Source organism: Carya illinoinensis, chromosome 2 (genome assembly GCF_018687715.1).
Source record: "Carya illinoinensis cultivar Pawnee chromosome 2, C.illinoinensisPawnee_v1, whole genome shotgun sequence".
In the NCBI taxonomy this organism is placed as follows: Eukaryota; Viridiplantae; Streptophyta; class Magnoliopsida; order Fagales; family Juglandaceae; genus Carya; species Carya illinoinensis.
This window is the reverse complement of record NC_056753.1, coordinates 35,157,962-35,185,314: the sequence shown is the minus strand read 5'-3', so window position 1 is coordinate 35,185,314 and position 27,353 is coordinate 35,157,962. Positions and strand designations below refer to the sequence as shown.

The 27,353-nt window shown below is 34.5% G+C and overlaps 3 protein-coding genes across 3 annotated transcripts; 1 reads left to right on the top strand and 2 right to left on the bottom strand.

Moving 5' to 3' along the window:
• Nucleotides 1–9,041: 9,041 nt before the first annotated feature.
• On the top strand, nt 9,042–11,783 carry LOC122301327 (ATP synthase subunit d, mitochondrial-like). The gene is made up of 5 exons (XM_043112602.1): nt 9,042–9,305; nt 10,010–10,091; nt 11,106–11,170; nt 11,271–11,357; nt 11,440–11,783. Exons 1-5 carry the CDS (start codon nt 9,135–9,137, stop codon nt 11,539–11,541), a joined length of 507 nt encoding a protein of 168 aa, XP_042968536.1. The 5' UTR covers nt 9,042–9,134; the 3' UTR covers nt 11,542–11,783.
• A 337-nt stretch (nt 11,784–12,120) lies between these two features.
• Nucleotides 12,121–22,567, bottom strand: LOC122301326 (mitochondrial substrate carrier family protein C-like). Its single transcript, XM_043112601.1, has 7 exons — nt 20,872–22,567; nt 15,854–16,271; nt 15,331–15,475; nt 15,030–15,145; nt 14,874–14,952; nt 13,746–13,979; nt 12,121–12,847 (listed from the first exon to the last, which is right to left on the bottom strand). The coding sequence occupies exons 1-7, from the start codon at nt 21,953–21,955 to the stop codon at nt 12,533–12,535; spliced, it is 2,391 nt and encodes a 796-aa protein (XP_042968535.1). The 5' UTR covers nt 21,956–22,567; the 3' UTR covers nt 12,121–12,532.
• A 1,569-nt stretch (nt 22,568–24,136) lies between these two features.
• LOC122301325 (mitochondrial import inner membrane translocase subunit TIM14-1-like) lies at nt 24,137–27,111 on the bottom strand. Its single transcript, XM_043112600.1, has 3 exons — nt 26,956–27,111; nt 25,761–25,939; nt 24,137–24,435 (listed from the first exon to the last, which is right to left on the bottom strand). Exons 1-3 carry the CDS (start codon nt 26,956–26,958, stop codon nt 24,279–24,281), a joined length of 339 nt encoding a protein of 112 aa, XP_042968534.1. The 5' UTR covers nt 26,959–27,111; the 3' UTR covers nt 24,137–24,278.
• Between the last annotated feature and the right edge of the window lie 242 nt (nt 27,112–27,353).

Here is a 27,353-nt window from a genome sequence, read left to right as displayed (position 1 = left end):
CATATATATATACACATCCGAGCAGAAGGCCGTAACCATGCAAAGGAAAAATTGTAGGATTGATATATATTAGGAAAAAATAAACACTGTTCGATCCAAAGTCACGCAGCTAAAGACAGGATTGATAACACAAATTAACCTTATCATATCCGCCAAAAATAGAGCTGTGACGTTGAAATTTCAAGGTCAAACGGTAAATTGGTAAACAGTACTCCATCTATTTAGGGAAATTTTATTTACCATGCACATCATCACTGTCATCTAAATTTCATCCCATCTGGTATGCTTATTATTATTAAATAAAAAGTGAATTGAAAATGAAATAATAATTAATTAATTCACTACAAGAAAAACGGATTTTTGAGACCAAAATTTTGCAACCGAAAGGATTATTTCTTATAAAAGTGAGATTGTTTTCATCGAAAATAGTCCTTTTAGTTATAAAATTTTGATCATAAAAACCTATTTTTCTTATAATATAATGTGATGTATAAAATTAATCATCTATATATTCCCTAGCCCCCACTACAAGAAATTTAATTTTTAGGGACGAAATTTGTTTGGGATGAAATAAATTTTGTCCTTAAAAATACTTTTCAGAGATGAAATTTAAATTTCGTCTCAAAATATAGAGAACCTTATAAATCTATTCATTAAGTAAATCAAAATCTTCCTGTAAGGTATGTAAGCGTCTTTCCAAGTCTTTAAACTTTTCCATGATGGGCTGGATGAAGTCCATCAATATAAATAATAATAAGGGCTTCCAAATGTCATCTTTAGTTCGAATGATTAAAATTCAATTCAAATGACCAAAAATTTCATTCGAATGACATTAAAGTCCATTCGAATGGAATTTAAAGTCATTCGAATGAACTTCTATTCCATTCAAATGACAATAAATTCCATTTGAATGACCTTGAATTTCATTTGAATGGAATTTAGGATCATTCAAACGGAACTGAGCTAAACAGACATGGCTGAGTCGACTCAGTCTCGAATCTACAAACTAGTTTTTCACAATATTCCAAGATTTTAATTGGTAGAAATGATTTAGGAGTAAAGCCTCATCATTTTTACTGATTACTTTTGTATTATTTGGCCCCAAAACAACAAAATGGGATTGGAGAAGAAACTGTATCGCAGCATTTATAACATAATTTCGTTCGAACGGAAATGATATAAGTTCGAACGGAAAAGATATAAGTTCGAATGAATTATATAATAATTCATAAAATAAAAAATATATATATAAGTACAAGAGGTAAAAAAATACGTTTTATATGACTAATACAAGTATATAATACTAGTATTAGTACTAATAAAAAATTTATGGACTAGTATATTATTAGATATCTATATTATATAGTATAGAGTATTTAATTAGTTACTTATATATATTGTAAGTAACTAGTATGTATATAATAGTATAAAATAGTATTGTGTAAAGCATTGCATTATAAAGTAATATACTAAGTACATAGTAAAACATTGCATTAAATATAAGTATAAAATACATATATCTAATATATTTAGTTTGTATATTAGTAATAAACCAAGTACTTAGAATATATTATAAAGTATTATAGTACTATTAGTTTTTGTATATTTATACTATATATACTATAATATCACTTAGTATTATACTATTAGTGATACTTAGTATTATATTTATAGTGATACTAATTATAACACTATTAATGATATTAAATAAAATATTATACTATTAGTAATACTTAATATTATAAATTGGTAAGAAACTTAGTATTATGCTATTAGTGACACTTAGTATTATATAGTGTATATAATTTTTACATATACTAACAATAATATTGAAAATATTATGTGTATATTTATATATTTCTAGAATTATCTGTTTGAACAAATATAAAAGAGTTCGAATAGAGATAAAGTATATTCGAACGAATTTTTTTGTTTGGAGGGAAAATTCGCGCCAATTATCGGTATATGCTGAAAAATATTCTCTTTTTTTGGTTCGAACGCTTATATTATTAGTTCGAACGGGAAAATATTGTGGAAAAAATTAGCGGTTTTTTGAATTTTCAAGTTTGAACTGCTAAAAAATCCGTTCAAACGTAAATTCACATATTATTAACCCGATTCTTTCACTTCATTTTTATTCGGATGGAAGTTTGAGAGAGGGAGAGAAAGCCTGACAGAGGCTTTGAGAGTGTTGTGAAGAGAGAGAGCTTAAAAGAAGTAAGAGAGAAGAGATTCTTGAGAGAGAAAAGACAAGGACAAGAGGTAATATATTTTTTTTCTGTTATTTTTCATTCCGATTTTCATGTACAAGTATCTTGATATTTGTTGCATTTATTTGTTAGGATAGAACAACGGTTTAATGTGTTTTATGCATATATAGGTATTTTGGATTGATATTTTTATTGAATTGCAAAAATTAGAGGTAAGGCTTTATAGTTTTCTAAGTTATTTAATAATCATATTTAGGGATAATCATATAGTTTTCAATGTATTGGATTGAAATATGCTGTAATGTATGTGAAAATTGTGTTTTGTGGTTTAGTTTTTTGCTTTGTTTCATGACTGGTTTCTGGTTTGATCCCATTCGAACACTCTGAATACCGTTCGAATTGAATTTTCTCTATTAGAACGGAATCTAATTCAACCAGAATTCCATTCGAACAATTTGAGTGTTTGTTCGAACAGTACCAATTAAATAAATATTTATAATGTAATTATAATGTATAATTGTAAATATTTAAGTACTGTAATTAAATAGATTAATACTTAAAATCTAATTATACATTATTTAATTAAAGAATTATAATGTATTAGTGAAAATATTTAAGCACTCTAATTAAATAGATTTAATACTCTAAATATTCTTATAAAATATTAATTAAATATTATAATTAAATATTTGAAAATATTTAAGTGCTCTAATTAAATAGATTAATACTCTAAATACTCTTATAAAATATTTAATTAAATAATTATAATGAATTATTGAAAATATTTATGTACTTTAATTAAATTGATTAATTAGTAAAATAAAATTATAAAATAATTAATTAAAAAATTATAATTAAATATTTAAAAATATTTAAGTACTCTAATTAAGATGATTAACATGATAGAATATACTTATACAATATTTAATTAAAGAATTATAATGTATAATTAAAAATATTTAAGTATTCTAATTAAATAGATTAATACTTCATTTTATATATTTATTATAATTTCAAACAATTATGCCTCCTAAACGCAAAAAAACAAGTGAGCCATCCCCACCACTTACTAACTCTCCGTGTGATTCACCTGCCAACAATGGTGAGCCAATATCACCAAAACCAGAACAGTGTATTTTATTACTGTATATCTTTTAAATAAAATAATTTAATTAAAAAATATGTTTTAATTTTTGTATATATAGTTGTTGTAACCAGCGCCGAGTTAGAGGCATTACGATGGGTGTTTGCATAGAGAAAGTAAGGAAAGTGGGTAAATATATTTTTGTAAGTTAAGTTTATTAATTCCATTGTCTAAATATATTTTTGTTACCTATACTAATTTTAAATTTTTTTTAGGACAAGTGATATCTCTTAAAGACACTACTGCAGATCCATTTGATTAATCATCTGTCAACGATGCTCAAATCTTTTCTCAAGTTCTTGGATCATGTTCTGGATATTTGAGGGGATTAGGAAGTTGCGTGAAGACATCCTCAACATCGTCATCCTCTTCTAAAGCCAGATTGAATGACGACAAGACTAAGAGGTTAGAGGAAGCTATACTTGAGATAGAACAATTGAGATTGAAGGAAAAAGAGTTGCTGACCCGATTAGATCAAGCAGCAGATTTAGAGGCAAGATTAGAAGAGATGCTACAATTAAATAACCAAAAAATGTTTGAACAATTCCAGTCAATGATGTCCCAAAACCCTATGCCACCACTACCACCACAATCATAATTCATTTAATTTTTTTAATTGCCTTTATTTATGATTTTTGTAAACATTTGTATGTAAATTACAATTTGTATGAGTATGTTTTTTTTAATTAAATTTAATTTTGTTTGATCAATACCGTTCAAACTTCAAATAATTCGTTCGAATGGTAAATTATCATTTATACATACATTCGAACAAAAACATATCCATTTGAACAAAAAAAAAAAAATCCATTTGAACGTATCGAGAAATACAATCTGTGTGTTCGTTCGAACAATTAAGTACTCATTCGAATAATGTTATTTTTTAAAACTCCGTTCGAATAGAAGATTTCCGTAATAGATTGTCTGCTCGAATAGTTAATATTTTTGTTCGAACAAAAGTCACTTAAAATGTATTGGTTCGAACGGCCTTAATCAGATATGGTTATTGGTTCGAATTAACATTTCATGTTGTTCAAATAGAAATTTTTTCATTCGAACTTGATTCTGTGAGGACATTTTTTTGTCTCAAAACAAAATTTTCGTTCGAACGGTTTCGACTGGTTCTGCCAAATTTCGTCCCTAAAAGTACTTTTTAAAGATGAAAATCAATTTTTATCTCTGAAAAATTTCTGAGACGGACTTTCTGAGATAAAAATTTTTCATCTCCAAAAATTTATAAGGACGAAATTCAAATTTTTTGAGATAAAATTTTTTATTTCAAAAAATCAATTCTCTTGTAGTGCCCACTCCCCGCTCCCCTACCTTTTTATCAAGCTTGATCTTCATGCATCTCCAACTAGCAAACTTTAGTTTATATGGTAATAGATATAGGGATCATAGGCCGATAGCTGCTTAATTAGTGATTTACAGAGGAAGCGTGAAGTGCAAGTCCTTAATTTGGAGCGTTAGAAGTGAAGTGATTGATTGATCATTAATAATTATATAGTACAGTACGTCGCAAAAACTTGTCTAAGGTCATGGATGCATATAAGGATATTTGAGTTAACTTACATATTTTTACCCACGGCTTATATATATATATATATATATATATAATGGCTAGTTCGGTTGCATTCACATCATGATTCATATATGTCATCGAAGGTCGATTTCAAACGTCGACTAATCATTAATTATTTTCTTTCCACAGTTTCTGTTTTTGCCCAAAGTCAGTTTTCGACAGTAAATCTGACCTTTTTGTAAAAGTTTAATTAATGAATGGACTTATATTATATGATGGAGTGTTTTGTCAAGTAAATTATATTTTTGCAAACAAACCTATATATCTAGCTATATGACTTGTGGGTCCACGTACTTTAATTTCCTCTTTTGACGTGCTCGATCAACCAGGCCGATCGATTTCTCTTGTACGTATATTGAAAAAATAATTCTTTTGAAGGTTTATTCCTTGGATTCTGAATATATTAAAGCAAATAATTAAATCTAAATCTTTTTGTCAATTAAGACTTGTGTGATAAGTAGTGATTCTTATAATATTAGAGCAGAGTCATGGGATATTTAAATCTTGACTTTACATTCGATCACATTTAATTAAATATTTCACGTATTTGTTTATTTATTAAAGGAGCGTTTAACCCACGTTTAAGGAGAAGTATTAAGAATATAATAAAAATAATTAAATCTATATCTTTCCATCAATTTAAACTTTTAAAACAAGTGATGATTCAATGAAGCTTCTCCAAATATACTTTCTCCTCCCTTTTAAACTTCTTGAAATTATAACAACACGAATCTCAGGTCCTTCAGCTATCAAAATAATGACAAAAGCCAAAATGTTTAGGATGCAAAGAATTCAAATCAAATGATGTTGAGTTGTCAAATTGTATTTTGATGGCGCTAAAATACCTTGAGATGTCAAATCAGCGTAAAGATGGCAGAAAATTGTGATCTTTCCCTGATTGGGGCAATTTTGGACACATTTCGATATTTTGACTATAACTTTAGCTACGAGTATCAAAATCACACATATGACTCCAATTCAGAAAGCTCCTTTTGGCACCCACCTCTTGCAATATCAAAATCCATTGTTTCACCCTCTGAATCCCTATCTTTAGTTATTTTTTACCTTTTATAGTAATATTTCATTTATCACTTTGGAAGTGATTCTAAATTTGATTTGGATATTTTTGTTAGATTACTTCTTTAATTACATATTTCCTTTTCGTGTGATTATTGAGATTTTATTATTTTTGATAATATTCCTATGCTGTCGATTTTCAGCTATTTACAGCCCGACTTATGAGTTGATTTTAACATTCTTATATTTTGATAATTTTAAATTAAACATCAGAGTCGTTTTTCATGTATTTTGAATGATTTTCTTATATTCATTTCCTATGAATTACCTATTCGTGCATAATAATCTCTATTTTGTCTTACATCAGTTCACCGGCCAGGTGCATGAATATATATAGCTTTAATTTAGACAATACATAAAATTACGTGTATAAGAAGTTGGTAATAAATTTGATACGGGTATTGTATGGATACATGAGGAAAGGAATTAATTGATTATCGATCGCTTGTGATCATTGAGTGAATTAACCAACTTCATGATTACTGTGAGTACTCATGCGAATAATAAGATCGAAAACCGATATAAATATATATTTATTTATATAGTAGTCATGATGAATGAACTAGGTGCTAGCTAGCTAGGGTCTGATCTATTGGTAGCTTCTGCATGTTATTCGCAACAGCGCATGCATGCAAGGATTGCTGTCGGCCGGTCGCATGCATTACCGCGTACTTGACCCACAGTTGTCGGAGTCGGAGAGCAGATCAAGTAGTTCTATTGTTTTGCGAAGCAATGATAATTACATCAAGTTTTCAATTTTTCTCGAACCTGCATAGCCATGATTCATGAACAATATTAAAGAGGCTGCATGCAGTAACCGGGCCAAATGGATTGACGGAAAATTAAAATAAAACGAAGATCACCATATATAAGGTTACGCACCTTACTGTATATGTCCGGCCACTATAAGAAAATTAGGTATTTTGATTACGAATAGTCTTTTTATTATAATAAATTAATCACAAAAAACTATTTTTTGGTCGCATCTGGATAGCAGACGTTAGAACACCAATTGTTAATTATTGATCAAGACGAAACCAGCGACGTACAGTACTACGTACTAGGTTATTTAAAAAACCGCCATTGTAAATACACATGATTTGAACTTTAATTCAGGCTTCCACACGGTACTGCTAAAAGCATGCAGTTCCAGATCATTGACGCATTTCATAAGATCTGAAAATGCATGATTAATTAATTCTCTGATCTTGAGATCATAACATACCGTTTTCCAACAACGTCATAATCTGGCCTCCTCACACTGTGTTTGAACGAAAACTAGCTAGTCAGTCAAGCCTACAAAATTTTTAGCGTTTGCTGCGATAGTGCGGCTCATGACTCTTGCTCGACTCTGTATAAGATTCTCCACGAGGACGACAAAAGAATAGTTTTTGCAGCTGTCTAAGCATGGATTAACCAGAAAAAATAATAGCTAGATATATTGTGAAACACGTGCTGGCCTGTCGCGTGTGTGTCATGTGGACGTCTACATTAATGGTGGGCAAGTCTTTGGGGTTGTTTAATAAGAAAGAGTCTTTTGGGTTGTCGGCTTTAAGACCAGCTAGGTTATTCAAGCTGCTAGAGACTAGAGAAGAACGATGTACGACGTTATTCTTTTTGAGAGAATAATACTCGATTCTTTTGCATGTTTTGCATGTGCTATCTTTTGCGACTATCTTTTGCATGTGCTAGCTAGGTTGATCTTGTGATTAATAGAATGCATATATTTAGCCCATAATTAAAGGTTGAGAAGCCAATCGCGTTCTGGTAGGTAGCTTCTGAGGGGCTTGACTTTTATATGGTCGGAATGATTTAGGCTAAATATTGGCAATCATTTTAATTTCTAGGCCTTTTTTTCTTGTTAGTTATAGTTTAGCATCTTTGGTGCAAATGTAACACTATTAATGTCCCACATAATGTTTTTATAGGTGGAGATGTCAACTAATATAATTATGAAGCCGTTGGGTCACTGTTCTATTAGGTTGGGATTCGTTTAGAAAGCGGTCAACTAACTCAATTTAGCAACAAACAAAAATTCTATTTACAGTAACTTTTGTGTACTTTTTTATGCACTCTACTAATATGATTGGCTACGTTATTTTTTTAATATAAAATAATTATTTTTACCAATCACATCAGTAAAGTACATAATGAGTATGTAAAAGTGACTATATGTAGCATTATTCTTCAACAAATGCCTCATGTCATATGCAATAATTTTTTTTATTAATTTTCTACATTCAATAACAAAGGCCTTTTATTGTGTGTGTGTGTGTGTGTCTATATATATATATATATATATATTTATTAAGTTAAGTGTATGATCAGCGGAATACTTGTTGTAAGACTCATTAGGGTTATTAAATAATTAAAATATCAGTACTTTTTTTATGCTAACTGATATGTACATTTTTTTAAGTTAGCACTGCGTTGAGTATTAAAATAACAAAAATTTCATGTGCAATCACTTTTACCTTATGCACTCCACTTATGTGATTGGTTGTGTAACTTTTTTTAATATAAAATAATTATTTTAGTTAATCACATCAGCAGAGTGCGTAAAGAATACGTAAAAGTAATTAAATAGAAATGCAAATAAATTAGTTTTAGAACATAAGGCTCTAACCGGCTTATATATTAAAATTTATTTAATTTATACGATAAAATACGAAAAACCATTAATTTACATCCTAATTTATCGTTTATACTAAAACTATTGAAGATTTTAATACTTTTCAATTTTATAATTTCCTCTATTTTTATACGTAAAGAGCTATAGTTTATTACGCGAGCCCATGTAGGGAAGAGAGTTCAGCCAGTAGTCACGGGCCCAAGTCCTAGTGCCATCTGCGCTGGATCCTTGCATTCAATGACCAGAAGTTCAACGTTGGGCCGCCCTTAATTCAAACCGCTGATATGGGTATTTATTTCCTCCTTATAAAAGAAGCCCAAATTTATTGGTCCGGACTCGATCCAAAATGGGCCAAGACCCACATTCTTAGACCAACTCAAAATAGAGCACAACCATTGCACCACCGCCACCAAGAAAAGGGCGTCACCGTGAGCGATTAGGCATCTGGCAGCACATTCGATCACTTGAGAACAGAGGTTTTCCGGGAAAATGAGCGGAGCGGGAAAGAAAGTTGCCGATGTGGCACTGAAGGCGTCGAGAACCATAGACTGGGAAGGGATGGCGAGGCTTCTGGTCACCGATGAGGCTCGGAAAGAGTTCGCAACTCTTCGCCGCGCCTTTGATGAGGTCAACTCCACCCTCCAGACCAAGTTCAGCCAGGTCCAAACAACACCACCACCGACCCCCTCTTATATATCTTTTACGGGTGCCTCTGTAATTTTGTTGGATCTTTTCCATTTCTAAATTGATTGTTATTTTTTTGGACGGGTCTCTTCTGTATTTTAATTACTTCTGTTGCTATCAGTGGTTTGTGGTAGAGAATGAAAGAGGGATAATCTTTCATTGGCTACCGTTTTGTGAAATTTAGTTCGGGAAAATAGAGCTAAAAATGTTCTCTTTGGTTCGTTGGCTACTGTTTTCATTTTATTTTTTCTATTTAATGTTCTCTTTGGTTCGTTAGGAATGTAGGTTAAGAAAGGAATTACATATCAAAAAGGTTGAGAAAGGAATGATTGTATTTGGAACAAAATTTCTTTGCTGTTGTTTGATATCAAAGAAAACGAAAATATTAGCTTACCCTAATGCACTTGTTTTATTTAGCTAGGAGCTACAATAATATACTATGATTCAATCCTTCTTTTTTTTTTTTTTGAAAGGGTGATTCGATCCTTCTAATGCTCCATGTTTCAAATGAGTAGCATGCTTGGAGAGTATGACATTTAGGAGGTCAGAGGAGCGTTTTATGTGTGGCTTTAGATAACATAAAGTGGCTTCGTGGAGATCGATAATGATTGGTAATTTATTAGATTGCCTTTGGACCTTACTAGCTGTTGATCTTGAATGAATGATTTATCTTTGTGCAGGAACCAGAGCCCATAGATTGGGAATATTACAGAAAAGGAATTGGGTCCCGCTTGGTGGATATGTACAAAGAGGCTTATGACAGTATGTTTTCTAACTCACTGGTGAATGCGCCGGCAATATATATTAGTTTTTGTGTGGTTACCTCATGTTATTATAGCTGCATCATCCTTAGGGTCCTTGTACAATCATTGTGTTTTTTGTGTTGATTTCTATGTTGGTCTAGCTCTTTGCTCACGATTTCTGCATCTTTGTGGTCAGACGATTCTACTTTATGCTCTTATGTCATTAGATGGTACATTTAGGTTGCTAATTCTGGTACCTAGTAGTTTATTTGGTACCTAATCATTTCTTTAATTTATTTTTGTTTATTAACCCTTCATTCGGTTAGCATATCTCAACACCATTTATTCTAGGTGGCATGCTCTCACTCAATGTCCTTGTGCTATTTACTTGTTGCTTAAGTGCACTTGCTTAATTCCTTCATTTGCTGCACCAGGGAGGAAAACAAAAGAAAGAGAAAGAAAAGGGTAAGAAAGGAAAGTAAATGAGAATTCTTGTATTCCGAGCTCAAGCTAACTCTAAAATTAGCTTATGCTTGTGTATGGAAAGGATAATTTAGGAAATATGTTCTAATACTTTTTGATCGGGAAATATGTTCTAATGCTTAATTATATTGCCAGATTAGCCAAGAACCCTTGAACACAATAGAAATTTTGATTAGCGGGATCAACTAGTATAATTCATTATCACAACTTTGTGCTGAGTAAACCATTATCAGTTTGAAACACTCGAGGGACTTCTAGGTTTACCATTTAACAAGTTTTTTCTTGAGGGATTTTCTGGATGTGGAGCATGTTTACCTGTGAACATATTGTAGGCAGCAGGAATTTGATTACTAACTTGTACAATTCTTTATATATGGTTTCAAATGCCAATCACAGGATAATGAATTTTAGTGCTTTTTCCAACTAGTCCATTCTTAGTCCATGTCTCTGTTGGGAATCACTTTTTTTGTCCTTTTTTTACTTGGTTTTCACTTTTCTAGATTTTATGCCTATCCATGTTTTCCCCTTGTCAATTGTTTGTAACTTGCAGGCATACAAATCCCCAAGTATGTAGACACAGTCACTCCTCAGTACAAGCCAAAATTCGATGCGCTGGTGAGAACTTACTCAAGATCAATTGCTTTATGCCCTTTCCTGTCCTCCCTCTATCTTGATATTAGCATCTGATATGTTTGTATGTTGACTTTACATCAAGTTGGTGGAATTGAAAGAAGCAGAAGAGAAATCCTTAAAGGAGTCTGAGCGTTTGGAAAAGGAAATTGTCGAAGTACAAGAGATGAAGGTGATAGAAAACAACTGCTCTTTACATCTTCAGTCTCCCAAAATTTTTCTCACTTCTCACAGCTTTTCATTTATATTGACAGAAAAAGATTAGCACCATGACCGCAAATGAGTACTTTGAGAAGCATCCCGAGTTGAAGAAGAAGTTTGATGATGAAATCCGTAATGATTACTGGGGTTATTGATTACGTCTTCTGATTCTACCAACTTGTCTCATTTCAAGCTGAATCTCTCAAAATTCTCATGTCCCATGTTTGTTGGGTAATAAATAACCATTTTCTCTTGTTTGTAATCTGGTTACTTTTGGTTGGAGGATTTGAGCTTTAGCCAAACCATGTGAAAATAGGATTTTATTTGTACGGCTGACACAGATCTCCCTCTTGATTTATATAAAAGCAGGATTTGAAACTGCGAGTATTAACAAGTATCATGTTTCTCATTCATATAATATGATTACAGAATTTTTCTCGGATCTGGATGTGTTTTCCATCTCATCTGAGCATTAGAAATTCTGAAAGCAGGTTTTGCGGTCGCCATTTTGCTGCCTGTGGATGCGCTTAATAACGATCCGTCAACCACCATGCAACTAATTATATTGAGAGCAACATCATCGGCATTTTAAAACCACCTTTTTCTAGAGACAAAACGGCAATAACCGCATTTCTGAGTTTATCATCTGATCAATAAAACCATCATCGCAGATCAGGGTAATCTTTCAAATATTTAAACTTAATCATCACTGGATACGTAGAATGGTCATGTCATAAGAGCTCAAGAAAAGATATATATGTACATTTTAATGATGTATATAACTGAAAGTCAAAAACAAAGAGAACAAAGTCCTCTTCTTCTTTTTCATGAACTATAGAGAAAAACAAAGTTGGGAATGGATTAACTGCGCGAGATACAAGATAGAATAAACATGTTTGTGCCGCTACCAAGCGGCCCAAAAAGTACGAAACAGGTAAAGAAACTGAAAAAAAAAAAAAAAAAAATGGCAGTGACGTTTGCCAACGGAAAATTCGGGTAAAAAATGCTAATACTAAGCTCGGAAAAAGCTCAAAACTCTTTTTCAGCAGCATTAACTTGCCATCATCACGTGAAAAACCAAAAGATGCATTCTAGTGTTGCTGCTTCAAAACTTTAGCTGGAAGTTGCCACCATTTCCTGAGACAGTTACTCGCCTGCTACCTCCTTATTTTTGTCCATGGCCTTCCTTGCAAGCTCGTAGCCTGCAAAGTTCATAGCCCCTAGGGGAGCAATCCAGAAGAACCTGGGTACTGCACCTTTAAATAAGCCAAGGGGCCCTTCACGGCGGAGGATGGAGATGGCTACCATTGACATTGGTATAGATCGACCTTGTGCAGTCATCATTCTAGTCTTCATCACATCAAAGGGTGTAGTGACAACAGCAGCCAGCCCACCAGATAAAGCTCCAACAGCAATTGTTTCCCAGGGTTCCAGGTCCCGTCCCAGAAGTTGCTGCACAGCCTTCAAAACAGCACATGAAGATCAACATGATATTATTTAACCAAATGACTTTCACATGGGTCCCACCTAAGCACATGTCAAACTCAATCTAACAAATAACAATTAACAGACAAAACAGAACACCAATTACACCAAACATATTTTATATTGTATCAGCTCAGGGCCTGCTAGATCATTTCTCCCATCTAATCTATCATCAACAAGAGACATTTATGCCCATAGTGGAGACTTTTCTCTCTCCACAGAATTCTGGTGTCCGAAAGCTTGAATGAGTTCTTAATTTTCTATATATAAGGGGGACCTACATTGGACATTTGTGAGGATATTACTTCTTAAATTTCCATTTGCCATGTTTTCTGTTGGCTTCATTCTCTTGTCCAACCCTTAAATCATCCTACAATGGAAAATGATACAAATTTTTTCACAATCCTTTTCGAGTAATGCTATACACCATACTCCTACACTTTCATCCCACTATGTAAAATGTTGCACTTTTATTACCCTGGATGATCCTTTATTTTTTTAAAGAAGAAATATTAATATTGATGGGCAATGCCACCTCATCATATTGGGATGTGAATGTGGTGTATAGAATTTTACTTTTCAAAAACATTTTTTAAATGAAGGGCAAGTTTGTAAAGTGACTTATAAAATATTTATAAAAGTATCATCATTTTACAAAAATACTCCGAATTCAAAACATGATACCGAAAATGGTTGTCTATCATTACTCTTCTACAATATCAATGTAAATAAAATTTGGTTACTTTGGGATCAATGAATTTTTTCATTCACCGGTACAATAAGAAGATTACAATCAACAATCCCTATGAACGAAAGACAATCCTGGCAACTGTGCATCTGAATAAGAACAACAGCTATGATTAGAGTTCCACACCTTTTTGGACTCAGCATAAAGCCCCATGCCAGCAACATAGAATGGAACCTCACGACAAAGAGTGGCACCAGTCCCTCGAAAGAAACCTTTAAGACCATCTTGTTGCCAAGTCCCAACAATAGCCTCCCCCACATTGTCAAAAATGCCAGCCTGCAACCGCTGTTTTAATACCTCACAAGGGATCCGCACTGCTGTCCCCAAAAATGTACTACAGAATGATGATAGCGATTGGACCTACACAAGAGCAAATATGGTGACTTTTTTTCTTTATCAGTTCAAACATAATTAGCAACTAAGAGTCTTTTTTTGATAAATAATTAGCAACTAAGAGTCTTAAGACTATTTTTCCTTTTTTCTGTCGTGATTAAATCCATTGCCTTTTGCGAATATCTGAATTCCTCTTCCAAAGGTATATTAGGCAACAAAGAGTCCTATCACATCCCAAATCCCATTATTGTTTATGCTCTTCAAGTGCATGTGTGCACATGCATACACACGCGCGCGCACACAGCTTCTAGTAGCCACAAAAATGCAAATACAGGACATCGAAGATAGCTGGTTGGAGTTACTCTAGTGGTACTTTACTTCTACAGTATACTCTACAGGTCATTATTTTGATTTATGCTATTATCTATTTTGAAACTAGTATGAAAGAGCTCCTTGACTTTATATAAGCATATAACTTAGATGCCAAGAATAACACCCACTATGTTGAAGATGCATGCGGGACCTATGCTTATGTGACAAACCAGGCAGCTTCTGAAGGACATATAACTGAGCCAAAAATTTCTATATTTAATGCCTTCTTGTGATGTTTCAAAAGGTACAGAACAACAAATTGATGACAATCGTAAACTAAAATAAGTTAGTCAACATCCCAGTAAGACTCTTAAATGGGAACTACAGCCTGAAAGACAGGACAGACTGGATATCTCATGCTTAGGAAAACCTATCTCTGACATTTTCAAGAGAAAATAGGCAATTGTTGCTAATTCTAAACATCAGATAGTACATAATTCTCAAAATTTACTCTTTCAAACAGAATCCAAGGAAGATACAGGACAAAAAGGTGAAAAAATTGGAGAGTGGTGTAAAATTCTGTAATAAACACAGCTAAATAACGATTACCTGGATGTCTGAGAGTGCTGGAGCAACATTTATTAAAACAAGTTTACTTGCTTCAAATATCCCAGTTCGCAGACCATGGCTGCAATGCCCAGTGAAAACATCAGCCAAAAGAACAAGAATTGACTGACAAATGAGAGAAGAAAAAATAACAATAACCTTGAAAACTGTCCAAGAATTGCAGGGATTGAACCCCTATACAACCCCCGAACTCCAATCTGTGGAAGCTTTGAAATGATTTCAGGGAAGGTCAGCGTTGATGCTTGTACACGAGTCTGACAAACCCAAAAAATCCAATCACTTTAAGAAATGAATCTGTACCAATAATATCTCCAACCATAGAAATCTAGGAAATGAAAGTGCATTAAGATTGGTCCTTAAAAATTATATACACTGTTCATGACAGCACAATTACTAGAAGTGCCAATGCATGAACAGAAAACCAAGCAAAAGAATTTGCCTTTATTGTATCGACAGGGTGCATTAAAGAACATGAAAGGGCGCAAGAAAGGCCTCCTGCTAATGCAGATCTTAGAACACTTCCAGCTGGTATTTCCACAGGTGGTGCAACAGCAACAACAGTTGCTGCTTCAAACCAGATGCTCCTGTACATATTACAAAAAGAGGTTACTATCAGCAAGAAATTAGTAATTTGTGAATATAGTCCTATCAGCAGACAGAATAATCAGAAGTGTATATTAGAGGACTGCTTAATTGTTTCTGCATTCTCTAATCCCATTCCAAAGTTTCAATCTCCAGAAGCTACGCATTAATCAGCAAGAAAAAAATAGAGCCGTTACCATTTCAAGGCACTAAGCAAAGAAAAAAGTATACACGAGAAAATTAATGAGTAACTGAACCAAACAAGCTATTCAGCTATCAAGACTCCAACTACAGGTTTGGGAACAAGTTCATACTTCTGATTGAACCAAAGGAAATTCAACAAAAAAACGTGCATGAACACATTCTGAAAACTTTCTTACCGAGGATCATCTTGAAGCCGATCAGAAGGGAGAAGCAGCATAAAGTTTCGGAAATGTCCATAAGAAATAGGTCCTTCCGTGTCTGCTTTCAGAAATCGCATCATAGCGACGGCATTGTCTTCATTTGCAGGAAGCCCTGCATTTTTCAGCGATGCCAATATTTCACTCTTTTGCAGTGTCCCAGACTTGCTCAGGCAGAGAGAAGTATAAGCACGAAGAATGGTGGGTTCCTTCTGTTCCATCAGGGACAAAAACTGTTTCCAACCAATTGATTTTGAAAACAAGTGACTTCTAGTGCGGTGCATGAACTCCTGAGCATATCTTCGAGGCAATTTTCTCTTTCGAAATGCAACTTCAAGATCTTCCAAAGTTACTTGACCATCACCATCCCTATCCAACTCCTCAAAGAACCTCCTTCCTGTGAGAAAGTGCGGGTTAAAATGGGTAAAAAAGTTTCTTTTCAGATATTGTATATGCAGAAGAACCTGAGTACGAAAAATGTATTAGCCAAGATGACTACTCTTTTCCCTTTTCCCCTTTCAAAACTCTCAATATCCTAAAATTGCATATTTCTTCGTCAACCATCTAGTCATTAACCAAGCGTCAATGCCCATCATTTAGCTATGGTAACCAATGCCCACTCATGTGTAAATGTCTCCCTGTAATACATAGCATGGTTAAGGCAGCATAAATGTTTTCCCTGTATCTATTCCTTATCTGGCCTTTTTTGAAACACAATATAAACCTAAATATTACTGGATATTACACTCGACAATGAAAAAAAGAGGATAGACAACAAACAATGGTTCCCGCCTCTTCTCATAAGATAATAAACCCTCCCCCCGCATTTTTCTCTTCTTCTTTCTAGGGCGAGTTATTTATTGAAGCCTGAAATGTTTACCAATTGCCAATCCACATAAATCCTACTCTAAGCCTTATCCTACAAACCAAACACAGCCTTAATATCCACAAACATATTACCAGCACAACATCCATTGTTACCGGTGTCAATTAAACCAGCTGAATGTCGGGACTCAAAGGTACAAATAGTATCAACTTTCTAGATAATTTACTCCACTTATATAGAAACATCATAATTACTTTCATTTTGTCATCACTCAAAAGCATATATAATTTTCTTAGATGTTTTTAGAACTTAAAAATCAAGCATCTCGCCATTAAAAACCAGCTAGTTGCAATCAAAGCAAACATATCTTCGCCACCTGACATTTTCCTTCCCCAGTTTACTGCCATACTCGATATTAATTTTTTAGCATGCAGAAATTTGTTAAATAACAATAAGACAGGTTCCTGCGTGTGTGTGTGTGTAGCTGTACAATGGTTTTGTGTTAAATTGGAAGTTGTTTGTGTTTTAAAATGGAAAAAAAGCTACTGGTAAAAAAAAAAATGGAAAGAAGTTCGTTTTAAAAGAAAATGCAGTTTGATTAAGATTTAGTCTCAAGGAAATGGAGAGGCTGCCAAATATAGATGAGATCTATATAGATAGTTTAGGGAAAATATCAGGAGCTGTTAGGGAAAGTTTGAAGCTCTAAGGAGCCTAATTTCCTGATTTGCCCTGTTCATCTAGGCTTTCATCTCTTATAAAAGAGATAAGAGGCTTTAGAGAAAACCCTTAAGCAGCTGTCAGCCTAGGGTTTTCTACACCCAAATTCCTAGAGCCTAAAGTCCACTTCCAATCTGCCACCAGCCAACCAGCCAAGAAAACGTGTACACCTGTGACCTACGTGAGTTTTAGATCCACAAAAACTAGTCACTTCTACATTAAATCTGCCCCTTTAGCACAGACTGCCACCCCTTCTACACATCCTATTTCTTTGAAATTTTCATCAAGAACTAGGGGTAAAAGCACCAGAAACCTACTTAAAGGGGATTTTAAAGAAACTACCTACAAAAAACACTTTATTGTATGATGTACTATTTACTGACTATTGGACCCATTTTTTGTTTTTAGATTTAAAATTTCTCAGCTATTAATAAGGACGAGTCAGCAGGTTAAGGGCAGTAGAGAAGACTTGACCTAGTGATAGAGAGGATAAGCAGTAATCACTCGGACTGTTATGTTTATGTTTATACTAAGTTTATGACCGTCATGTTTCATAAGTTTATCATGGTCATGTTTCATTCTTGTCAATGACATTATTTTTTTCATAAGTATTCTAGTTTATGATATTATGAAATTTTATTTTGGAATTTTACGATTCTGCGAATCAAATGATTATGCTTGGGTGATTAAAGTTCATGGACGGAGGTTCTTGGGAATCTTTAATCATCTTAAAGGGAGCAGCTGATATTTCCCAATCAGTGAAGTATTCTTTAATTAGACTGCAGAATGTAGAGCCAAGATATACACATCACCCAAAAAAAAAAAAAAGAACCGTAAAATTCTGAATAAAAGGGTAAGAGGGGGGCAGCTGGAGGTGGCTTCCCTATCTTGGTGTGACCATAATAGCACCCTACCCAACGGGACAAGAGAGTCCTAGACGGTGGAAAGCTGCAGGCACTCTCTCAAGTCGGGTTTGAGCCATAGCTTGGGACCCAGCCCCACTAGGGAGTTCAATAAATCCTCAGGCAGCTAATACCAATAGTCTCAGATGAATCCCTATTCGGATTTGAACCCAGGACCTAGAACACAGCAAATCACTTAGAAGTAAACCAATGACCATTGAGCCACCACCCTTGGTGGAGTTAATGACGAATTAATAAAGTGCCGGTTGTTCTAGTTTTTTTTTAGCAGGCTGTATTATATGAAAATTGTGCAGGGAATGGAGGACAGATTGTTGTGGCAACAAGCTGAAGATTACATTTTTACAGTCAGCTCTTATTATAACACGCTGACTTGCCAAACAATCAATTCCCTTGGAAGGGTATTTGGAGAGCCAAGGTGCCTAGTAAAGTTGCTTTTTCTGCTGGTTGGTGTCTCTAGGGAAGATATTGACAATGGATAATTTGAGAAAGCACAGTATAATCTGCTTATACTGGTGTTATTTGTGCAAGAAAGATGGTGAATCAGATCACTTGTTTCTGCACTGTGAAGTTGCAAAGACTTTTTGGGATGAGATTTTTAGCAGGTCAGGTATTGCCTGGGTGATGCCCAAGAGGGTGGTGGATCTCTTGGCTTGTTGGAAAGGATTTATGGGTAGTCATCGCATTCCTGATATCTAGAAGATGATTCTTTTATGTTTGATGTGGTGCCTATGGAAAGGAATGGGCGGTGTTTTGATGAAAGAGAACACTTGTTGGGGGAATTTAGAGTTGGGATAACCTAAGGCTCCGTTTGGATGCTAAGAGTATCTAAGATAATATGAGTTTATCTATGAATAGTAGTGAATTATTATGTTTGAATGGGTTTTGTAGGTCCCATTGAGATGTGTTTGGATGTACGAAATAGGTTGAGATATGTTTTATTTTTTTATGGGAAGTTCAAAAAGTAGTAGATCTCGTCAATGATTGGTTTATTGTTGTAGTAATGGAATAATAATAAAAGTCCCATCAATGAACAATGTTGAGTTAAAATTAGGTTATTTCAGAGGAAATAAGTTGTGTGTTTGAATGGAGGGTATATCCATCTGTACAAAACTATCTTAGATGATTTGAGATCACCTTAGCACCCAAACAGGACATTAATGATTTTCTTTTAGCACTTCCTAGCTCCTAGTCTCTAGCTTGTATCTAGGTGTTTCTGCTTGTATACTCTTTGTGTACTTGGGCTATGCCTATTTACTTGCTTAAAATTACGTATTAAAGAAAAAAAAAAAAAGGATTAATAAAGTAACAAGTTTGAGTTTTTTTTTTTTTTTTTGACCTCCAAAGAGACGGTTAATTAGTGACCCCCTATTTTTACCCCCATTAGTACTTCTGAGCAGCTTTTCTATATCATTTTTTTGTTTGTACCATGTAGTTTCACATAAAATACCTCTTATATCTCACCAACTTTTGACCTCACAAAACTCCAAATCTCATCGACCATAAAAGAGGATATAAATGTGAGTCACCATTGTCAGCAGTTTAGCACTACACATACATCAATATTTAAGTTTATATAAAATTCAAGGTCAGAAATGCATTTCAGAAACAAGGTCCCACACAGCCAACAAAAATCCAAATTCATCATGGTGTATGTTATGACAACTAGATCATATGAATTCAGCTGATCCTCAGATTACTAGTGAAACTTTATCGAAATTGTGTGTGAAAATTATGGAATTATGTGATGTTTCTAGCATTATATTGATAGAAAGAACTTTTAGATCCTATTTCCAGTTCTGACCAGAATAGCCCAGAATCTACAACAAATTGATACAAAATTAGGTGTTAACATTGGAACGTATTTTTTCATGGCCACATCTATATAACAATATCATTTAGATGAGTAGGTTATAGGACAAATGCCATGCAAGGAGTTTTACTCTGTCAACAAGGTTGTGCTCTAAAACTGCAGTTCAAGTTGAAGGCTTCAAGGCCTTGGGTTTGCTCCCCAATAGTCACTAGTTTGAGTCCCCTCAGGGCCACTGGAGGTTTACCTGACCGTTAACTTCAGGGCCCCGTGGGATTAGTCGAGGTGCGCATAAGCTGGCCCGGACACCCAAGGATATCCAAAAAAAAAAAGTTGAAGGCTTCATTTAGAGGTAGGAAATAAGGGATCTTATTTCCAAAATAACCCAAATACTAACGTTCTTACAATTCAAAATAACTTTTTCTTCATCTTTCCAAAAAATGAGCAAACTGACACCACCAGTTTTTTTCCCCACGTTGCCACCTTCCATGATAATGACTAGACATAACAGTGCTCGGCACACATTAAGTAGACTCTTCAACAACATAGCTTTAGTGTTTTACAATTACAAGGACAAGATGGCCCATCCACAAGAATGAAAAAAACTTGTGTCGATAATTTATATCAAATAGACAAAAAATAAAAAGATAAAAAAGAAAAAGAAAAAAGTGAAACCAAATTTGAAGCAACCATTTTTGTTATTAGGATACCTGAAATACCATACCTTCTGCTTCAGTGTATCTAAAGAAATCCTGGACAGAGAATAGTTTCTTCTTATCAGGATAATCTTTAGAAGTACGCCCCAACTGTGGTACGAGCTCAATTAGTTCTGTCAACGAAACAGTGGACAATGTGGATCTCAAGCGCTCCACATTTGACAGAGGAATACTAAGGATACCACCGGCCAGCTTCTGCGGTATAGTGCCTCCGGTTTCTTCACTGTTCCCAGCGGCAGCACCATCATAACCGTCTTCATTAACCGAAGAAGCCACGTCAACTACACTCGAAGGCACACCTCCCACTCTAGCAAACCTTAAATTTCCTAAAAGCCCATTTACATCTGCTTTTCGGCCTTCTAAGATACTAGTGAGTGTGCTCAAATGATCGGAATAAGATAAAGAGTTCGGCAGAGAAGTGTCAGAACTCTTATAACCATGTTCTTGCACACCCTGATCGAACTTCTGAAGGTTCTGAGTTAACTGATCCAAAACAAAACCAATAAAGCAATCGAGCGATACATGTTTTTCTTGATTCTGAAATGTTCTAATCGGTCCCTCGGAATCCTTTTGTTTCGCTTCCCATGAAACCTTTGGTTTTATGGAAGTACACAATTTCTCCTCATCCCCGGGTTTCTGAAACCGCTTCTTACCCGTTTTGAACGGGCTGGGAAACGCCTGAAGGAAACTGTTCAGCAACAAAGACCATGTGACTGCAAACTGCAAGCAATTCATACAAGAACCAACATCCTCCTTACCCATATCCATCACTTTCAAACCCCTGTCAGGCAACTCAGCCCGATGCCCATTTCCCGAATTCGACGAAAACATTCCCAGGAAGGCCTTGATCGGAACCTTAATCGACAAACCCTTCTTCCTCTCATCAACAACAACACACTGGCCATCCTTCTTCTTCATGCCACAGATATGAACCTTGCCATTCCTATCACCACCGCTCACTTGGCCTCCCCCCCAGCAATGTTCTAGATCTTTCGCCGCTTTCCGAATGCCCAATTCGAGAGGCAAAAGCGCTTCTTTTACAACTTGAACCGAATTGAAAAACGATTCGATGGGGTCATTGGCAGATTCCATTACTCACCAACCCGAAGATTTCCCCTCCAATATAAATTATAATTTGTATATATTAAAATATATTTATTTGTCTATACCAATTATCGCAAAATATGGGCATGAGTTTAAAGGGACCACAAAAGTTACAAATTTCTTCCTTGCAATTTAAAAGGCTCCTCAAATATAAAAATTTCAATAACAAGGGATAAATAGGGTTATTGAACCGAACCAGAACATTTTGAAGAAGGAGCGAGCTGGTGAGATCCAGTGAAAATGAATGTAGGACCGCGAAACCCTAACTGCATGGACTGGAAATTGAAGGGAAACTGTACATTTCCTGGGCTCAAATGAAAAAAATAAAAAAAACATGCACGTATGTATCTGTGCCAAAGAAGAGATTGAAAACGAGAGAGAGAGAGAGAGAGAGAGAGAGTTCTTATTACAGCGTGCGGAGTGTGAGCTTTGCTTAGAGGAAGATTTTTGGAAAGTTGGATAGGGTTGGGAGTAGTTAATTTAGCGGTGGTTTTGGACTCTGTGTGTGTGTGTGTGTGTGACTGTTGATTCCAGACCGAGAGAATTGGGTGGCAAAGGAAGAAGAAGAAGTAGCAGCCAGCCGAAGAGAAAAATATAAAAGATAACAAGAAAAAATAAAACATTTTTTTGGATAATGACTGCTAAAAATGCCCAAAAGCTGACGTAGGAGCTGCACTTGGGAAGGACACCTGGCCCCTTGGGTTGTAGGGTAGGGACTCAACCATACTATTTAAGGTTTTTTTTTTTTTTTTAAATAATGATATTGCATTTAATTAAAAACGAGAATATAAGGAAATAGTACAAAAATCTCTTACATTGTTAAAAAAAATAAAAGTAAAGTTAATAATATTCTTTGACCGAAATAGGACCATAACGAAAATTTCTGCCCAATTGGGAATTTAATAAATTGTTTTTGTGAATTTAACAAAAAAATTAATAGATAAAAGTGATTGTGCATAATAATTTATATGTTTGATGGAGAGCATGTGCTACTAAAAATTACTAAAAAAGTAAAAAAAGGCTTGGCTTTCTTGTAATAATAATAATAAAAAAAATCTGAAAATAATAAGATATTTTTATTAGGGGTTTTTTGGTATATACTCCTCTTTACATATTTTTCATCGAAATTGAAAAATAAAAAAAACCAGTGTTTATCCAGTTATATATTAATGTCCTCGTGGCCGGAGCTGCCAATCAAGAAGCCCAACTGATACTCATAGAACCAACAAAGGAAAGAACTATAAACCGTCTGTTACAAACAAGGCATTACCAAGCGACAGACAGACAGACAGAAGGAAAAAGGCGAGGATATGACTAGCTTCCTTACGAGCAAGCAGCTCTTTGGATTCTTTCATGCAAGCCAGTGCTACTTACACGTGTAAATAGTTGAACGTTTTTGTCGCTCTCCTCTTTGAGGCCCCAACAGCACACTTCCCACGCATAGGTCGACTTCCGTTACAAGCAAGAGTATACGTGTAAAGTATTATATTATGAGAAATGATAAATTGATCAGTACTTCATAACTGTTTGACAACTATCTAATAAAATATTAATTTTTATTTGTTAGATTTGAATTTCAAAATAATATTATTTTAAAACAATACTATATATAATCGTAGAATTGTAAACATCACGCAATCGTTTTGAAAAAGAGTAAAATCCATAATTAAAAAGTTAATTTTTTTTCATGTAGATCCTATATTAATTCATTTTTTTCAAAGTAACTACACGCTGCTTGCACAACCACGACTGCAAATATCATTTCTCATTATTTTATGATGAAGTTGTAAACAAATTGTAAAGGAGTGGAGTTGGTGTATTAGTCCTCTTATATTATTCCCCATAACATAAAAGGAAAATGATAAACTTACTTTTTATTTACAATTTGTATACAACTATGTAGAAAAATAATATTATTTTAAATTTTATTTTGACTTTATTGATGATTTAATGTGTTTAAATATAATAAAAAACTTTTATTATATTTAAAATTATTTATGAGTTATAAATAGGTTGGTGGTGTATCATTATCCAAACATAAATAACCAATCTTCTGATCATCGTACATGCATATATATATAGATATATTCATGGCCAGTTGTGGATTAGGGTGCGCTGTTTAATTAGGGAGAAGTCTAAGTTGTCTAACCCTGCTGTAAAAGGGTAAAATGAATGAAAAATAGCAGTGCTACGAGATTTCAATTCTCCAACTTCAGTACAGGCACATAGGTCATGGTTGAGCATGAGTTTTCTTGCTTTAAAATGTAACATAACGTATGAGGGAACAATAATCCAAAAACTTCCCCCAGTTTTAGAATGCAGAGCCACCACTTTTCCCCTTTCCAAGCATCATATCTTTAGCTTCATTAATTTTGGAAGCAAGGTAATGGCTACCACCTGCATCAGGATGGTTTGCAACCATTACTCTTCTATGTGCTTCTTTGACCTTGTCCGGAGTTGCAGTCTCCCTATTAAAACCATATGAAAGATTTGTACTTTTCCTCCAGTAAAAAGGGTGCAAGATAAAGCAAATGCATAACTGGATGGGTAGATTCAACTGGGTCGTGAAAAAATAGCCAATCCAAGTCCATAACCCACAGAACTCACACATTACCTAAAATCATCAGCACAAGATTGGAACATTGCTTAGCCCGAGTCACAAAAGCAACCTTCCGTAATAATCAAATACAAAAGTCAATTTTGTTTTGCTTGAAACCAGTTCACATTAAACTCCAGCATTTAGATATAAAACCACTTACATAAGAGAAATACTACTATGCCACACCAGTTATACTGCTCACTTTGTCTCATTACTTGGTGCCATGTGGTTTATTTAAAAAATCTATTCAAAACACACAAAAAATTAATATTGAAACCCTAAGTTCCCTCTACCCCTTTTATGCTTGTGTTTCTTGTTTTTTTAATAAACTATGTGGTGGTGCCCCGTCAATGGAACAAAGTGAGCAGTATAACTTAGATGACATAAATATATCTGCTTACATAATTAGATCCTTGAAACTGCCCAAACCTGTTACTATCTCTCCTAGTTTTTGAGGCAAAGTCTTGAAATTTTTCTAATGTATATAATTTTTGGAACTTTCTAACTTTAGATGCCCCAGATCATCAAAGAAATGACGTGATAACTTCATTAAGTTTGTAACATCATTGCGGCCTCATTAAGCTTGCAAAATTACAAACTTAACACATCACAGTTAGTTTTTTTTTTTATAAGTTTTGTTAAAAAAGAATAAAATACATCGCAGTTAGTTTACCCCTACACAACTTGAACTCTCCCTTTCTATGCTTTCACTTGATCAAGTAGCCACTTTTCTTGGAGTTCCCTAGTCACTTTAGAATGTAAAATTTACAATGTTATGTCTCTCAAACACTTATGAAATTCTCTAACAACCCTTCCTTTAATGAACAAGCATTATCCACATAACATTTTTTCTTCCTTCTCAGTCTCAAATATTAGTTGCCTTGTTGAACCTAGCTTAATCAATCACACAAAAAAGGTGGAAGGTCAACCATGGTAAACATAAACATGGCCAGGGAGACCAAGAATGCAATTTTAAATGGTACTTTGAGGGATATTCATCAACTAAATTGGTAAATTCTACAGTGTATGTTTAGTTTATTCTGCCTGTGGATTAGTTTAGTCCTTAATGTTTCGGTTGTAATAAACACCATGATAGTACATGATCCAGAGGGTGACAGTTGCAGTTTTATGGCTCTAAGCATAGATGGGTAATATAGGATTCTTATCTATTTTCAGGAACGAAGCAATCATTACCTAATATCAAGAATAAGAGCCGCTTCCCTTTTCGTCATTGTTGGCTGGAAACCACCTTCATAGAATTTGCGCATTCTGGGTCTTGGAGGACGTGCCTTGAATGCTTGCCAGGCCTGGATCCCATATCTACCAGCAAGAGCAGCAGTAGCTACTGCAAGGCCAGCTAGAAATGGTGTAGCCTGATGCATGTCAAGTAATGATTCAGTTCTCAAATATAGCAACACAAAAAACTAATTTTCAACTGGTTGAACAATTTTACATGACTCAAATACAATTAAAAAGGTCCAAGTTCAACTCCTTCTGACTTAGAAATGCTCCAGTTCATCCAAATACAGTGCTCCCAAAGGAGCATTTCACTGAGAAAGGTATTATTATGTATGAATTGCAAAAGTAACTGGCCTTCTAAAAGCCCCACCATGTGCCAGTCTGTGAAATGCAAATATTAACACACCGGCTTTATTAGACCGCTGTGCTCTATAATTAACAGGATCTTCAAACTACATACATACTAGTCAAAAGAAAACCTAAAAAATGACCCTTTAGAACTGCCAGCATAAATATTAGCAAATATTTCTCGCACTTCAACAGTTTAGAATATTCATCACTTTCTGTGATTCTCTTTACTCAAACAGTGAACTGAATTCTCTTAGTTTACTTATACATGAATCTTGTTAAAGGGCTAGCTTTTCACATTCAGATTTTTATAAAGGAGCATAAACAACGTAACATTTTTTCTTGGATGAATCCAAGTAACTAATGGGACTTCACCCAAATCATGAGCCAAAGTAGTAAAGTAAAATTCTCCTCAGCTGGTCAACGAGACGTGTAAAACTAGTGCACAGTTCAAATTTAACAACCCAAAAAAGTTCGGTATTGGTTAGATAAAACTCCGATGAAGCACTATTTCGAACTAGCAGTCTTCTCATTGGAATCAAACATATGGGTCTCCAGCTCAAGTGAGTGTTTGGATGCGCAGAACCAGAGTTCAAATTAGGTTTCAAACAAAAAGATAAAATACACATACACACAGATGCAAAGCTCTAAACAAAGCTTTAATTTAGTCAAAAGATTCAATCATTTCGAATTTAGAACAGATTAAGAAACATTACAACGAAGTGCGAAATTTCGTTTTTAGGACATGGTTTGTAAGGTAAAAGAAAGCAATGGAGGAGGGGTATGATATTTGCTTGCTTACCATGACTCTGAAATATAGGAGCTTGAAGCGAAGGCTTCGCTCTCATTCGGCTTAGCTTTTGCTTCTGTGCTTTGGAAGGAGCTGCCGAGCTTGGTTCGTGTCTTTTTCTCTCTCTTTTTTATAATTTATTCGGAAAATGAGCGATGAGCTTGTTTTATTCGTCAGGTTCGGTCCGTTGACCAATAAGGAGTAGGTTCATCCCTTTAAGGGTTCAAGTCCATTTCACGATCATGGACCATGTGCCTGCTCGCCTCGACGCCTCTTGGGCCCATAAATTAGTGGAAAAATAATATATGTTGGAAAAAAAAAACCCGGACCCTTTATAGTTATAATTTGAAAAATAAAAATTATTATCCCCAATCAAATTTATTAACATGACTTCATGCATTAACTGTTTA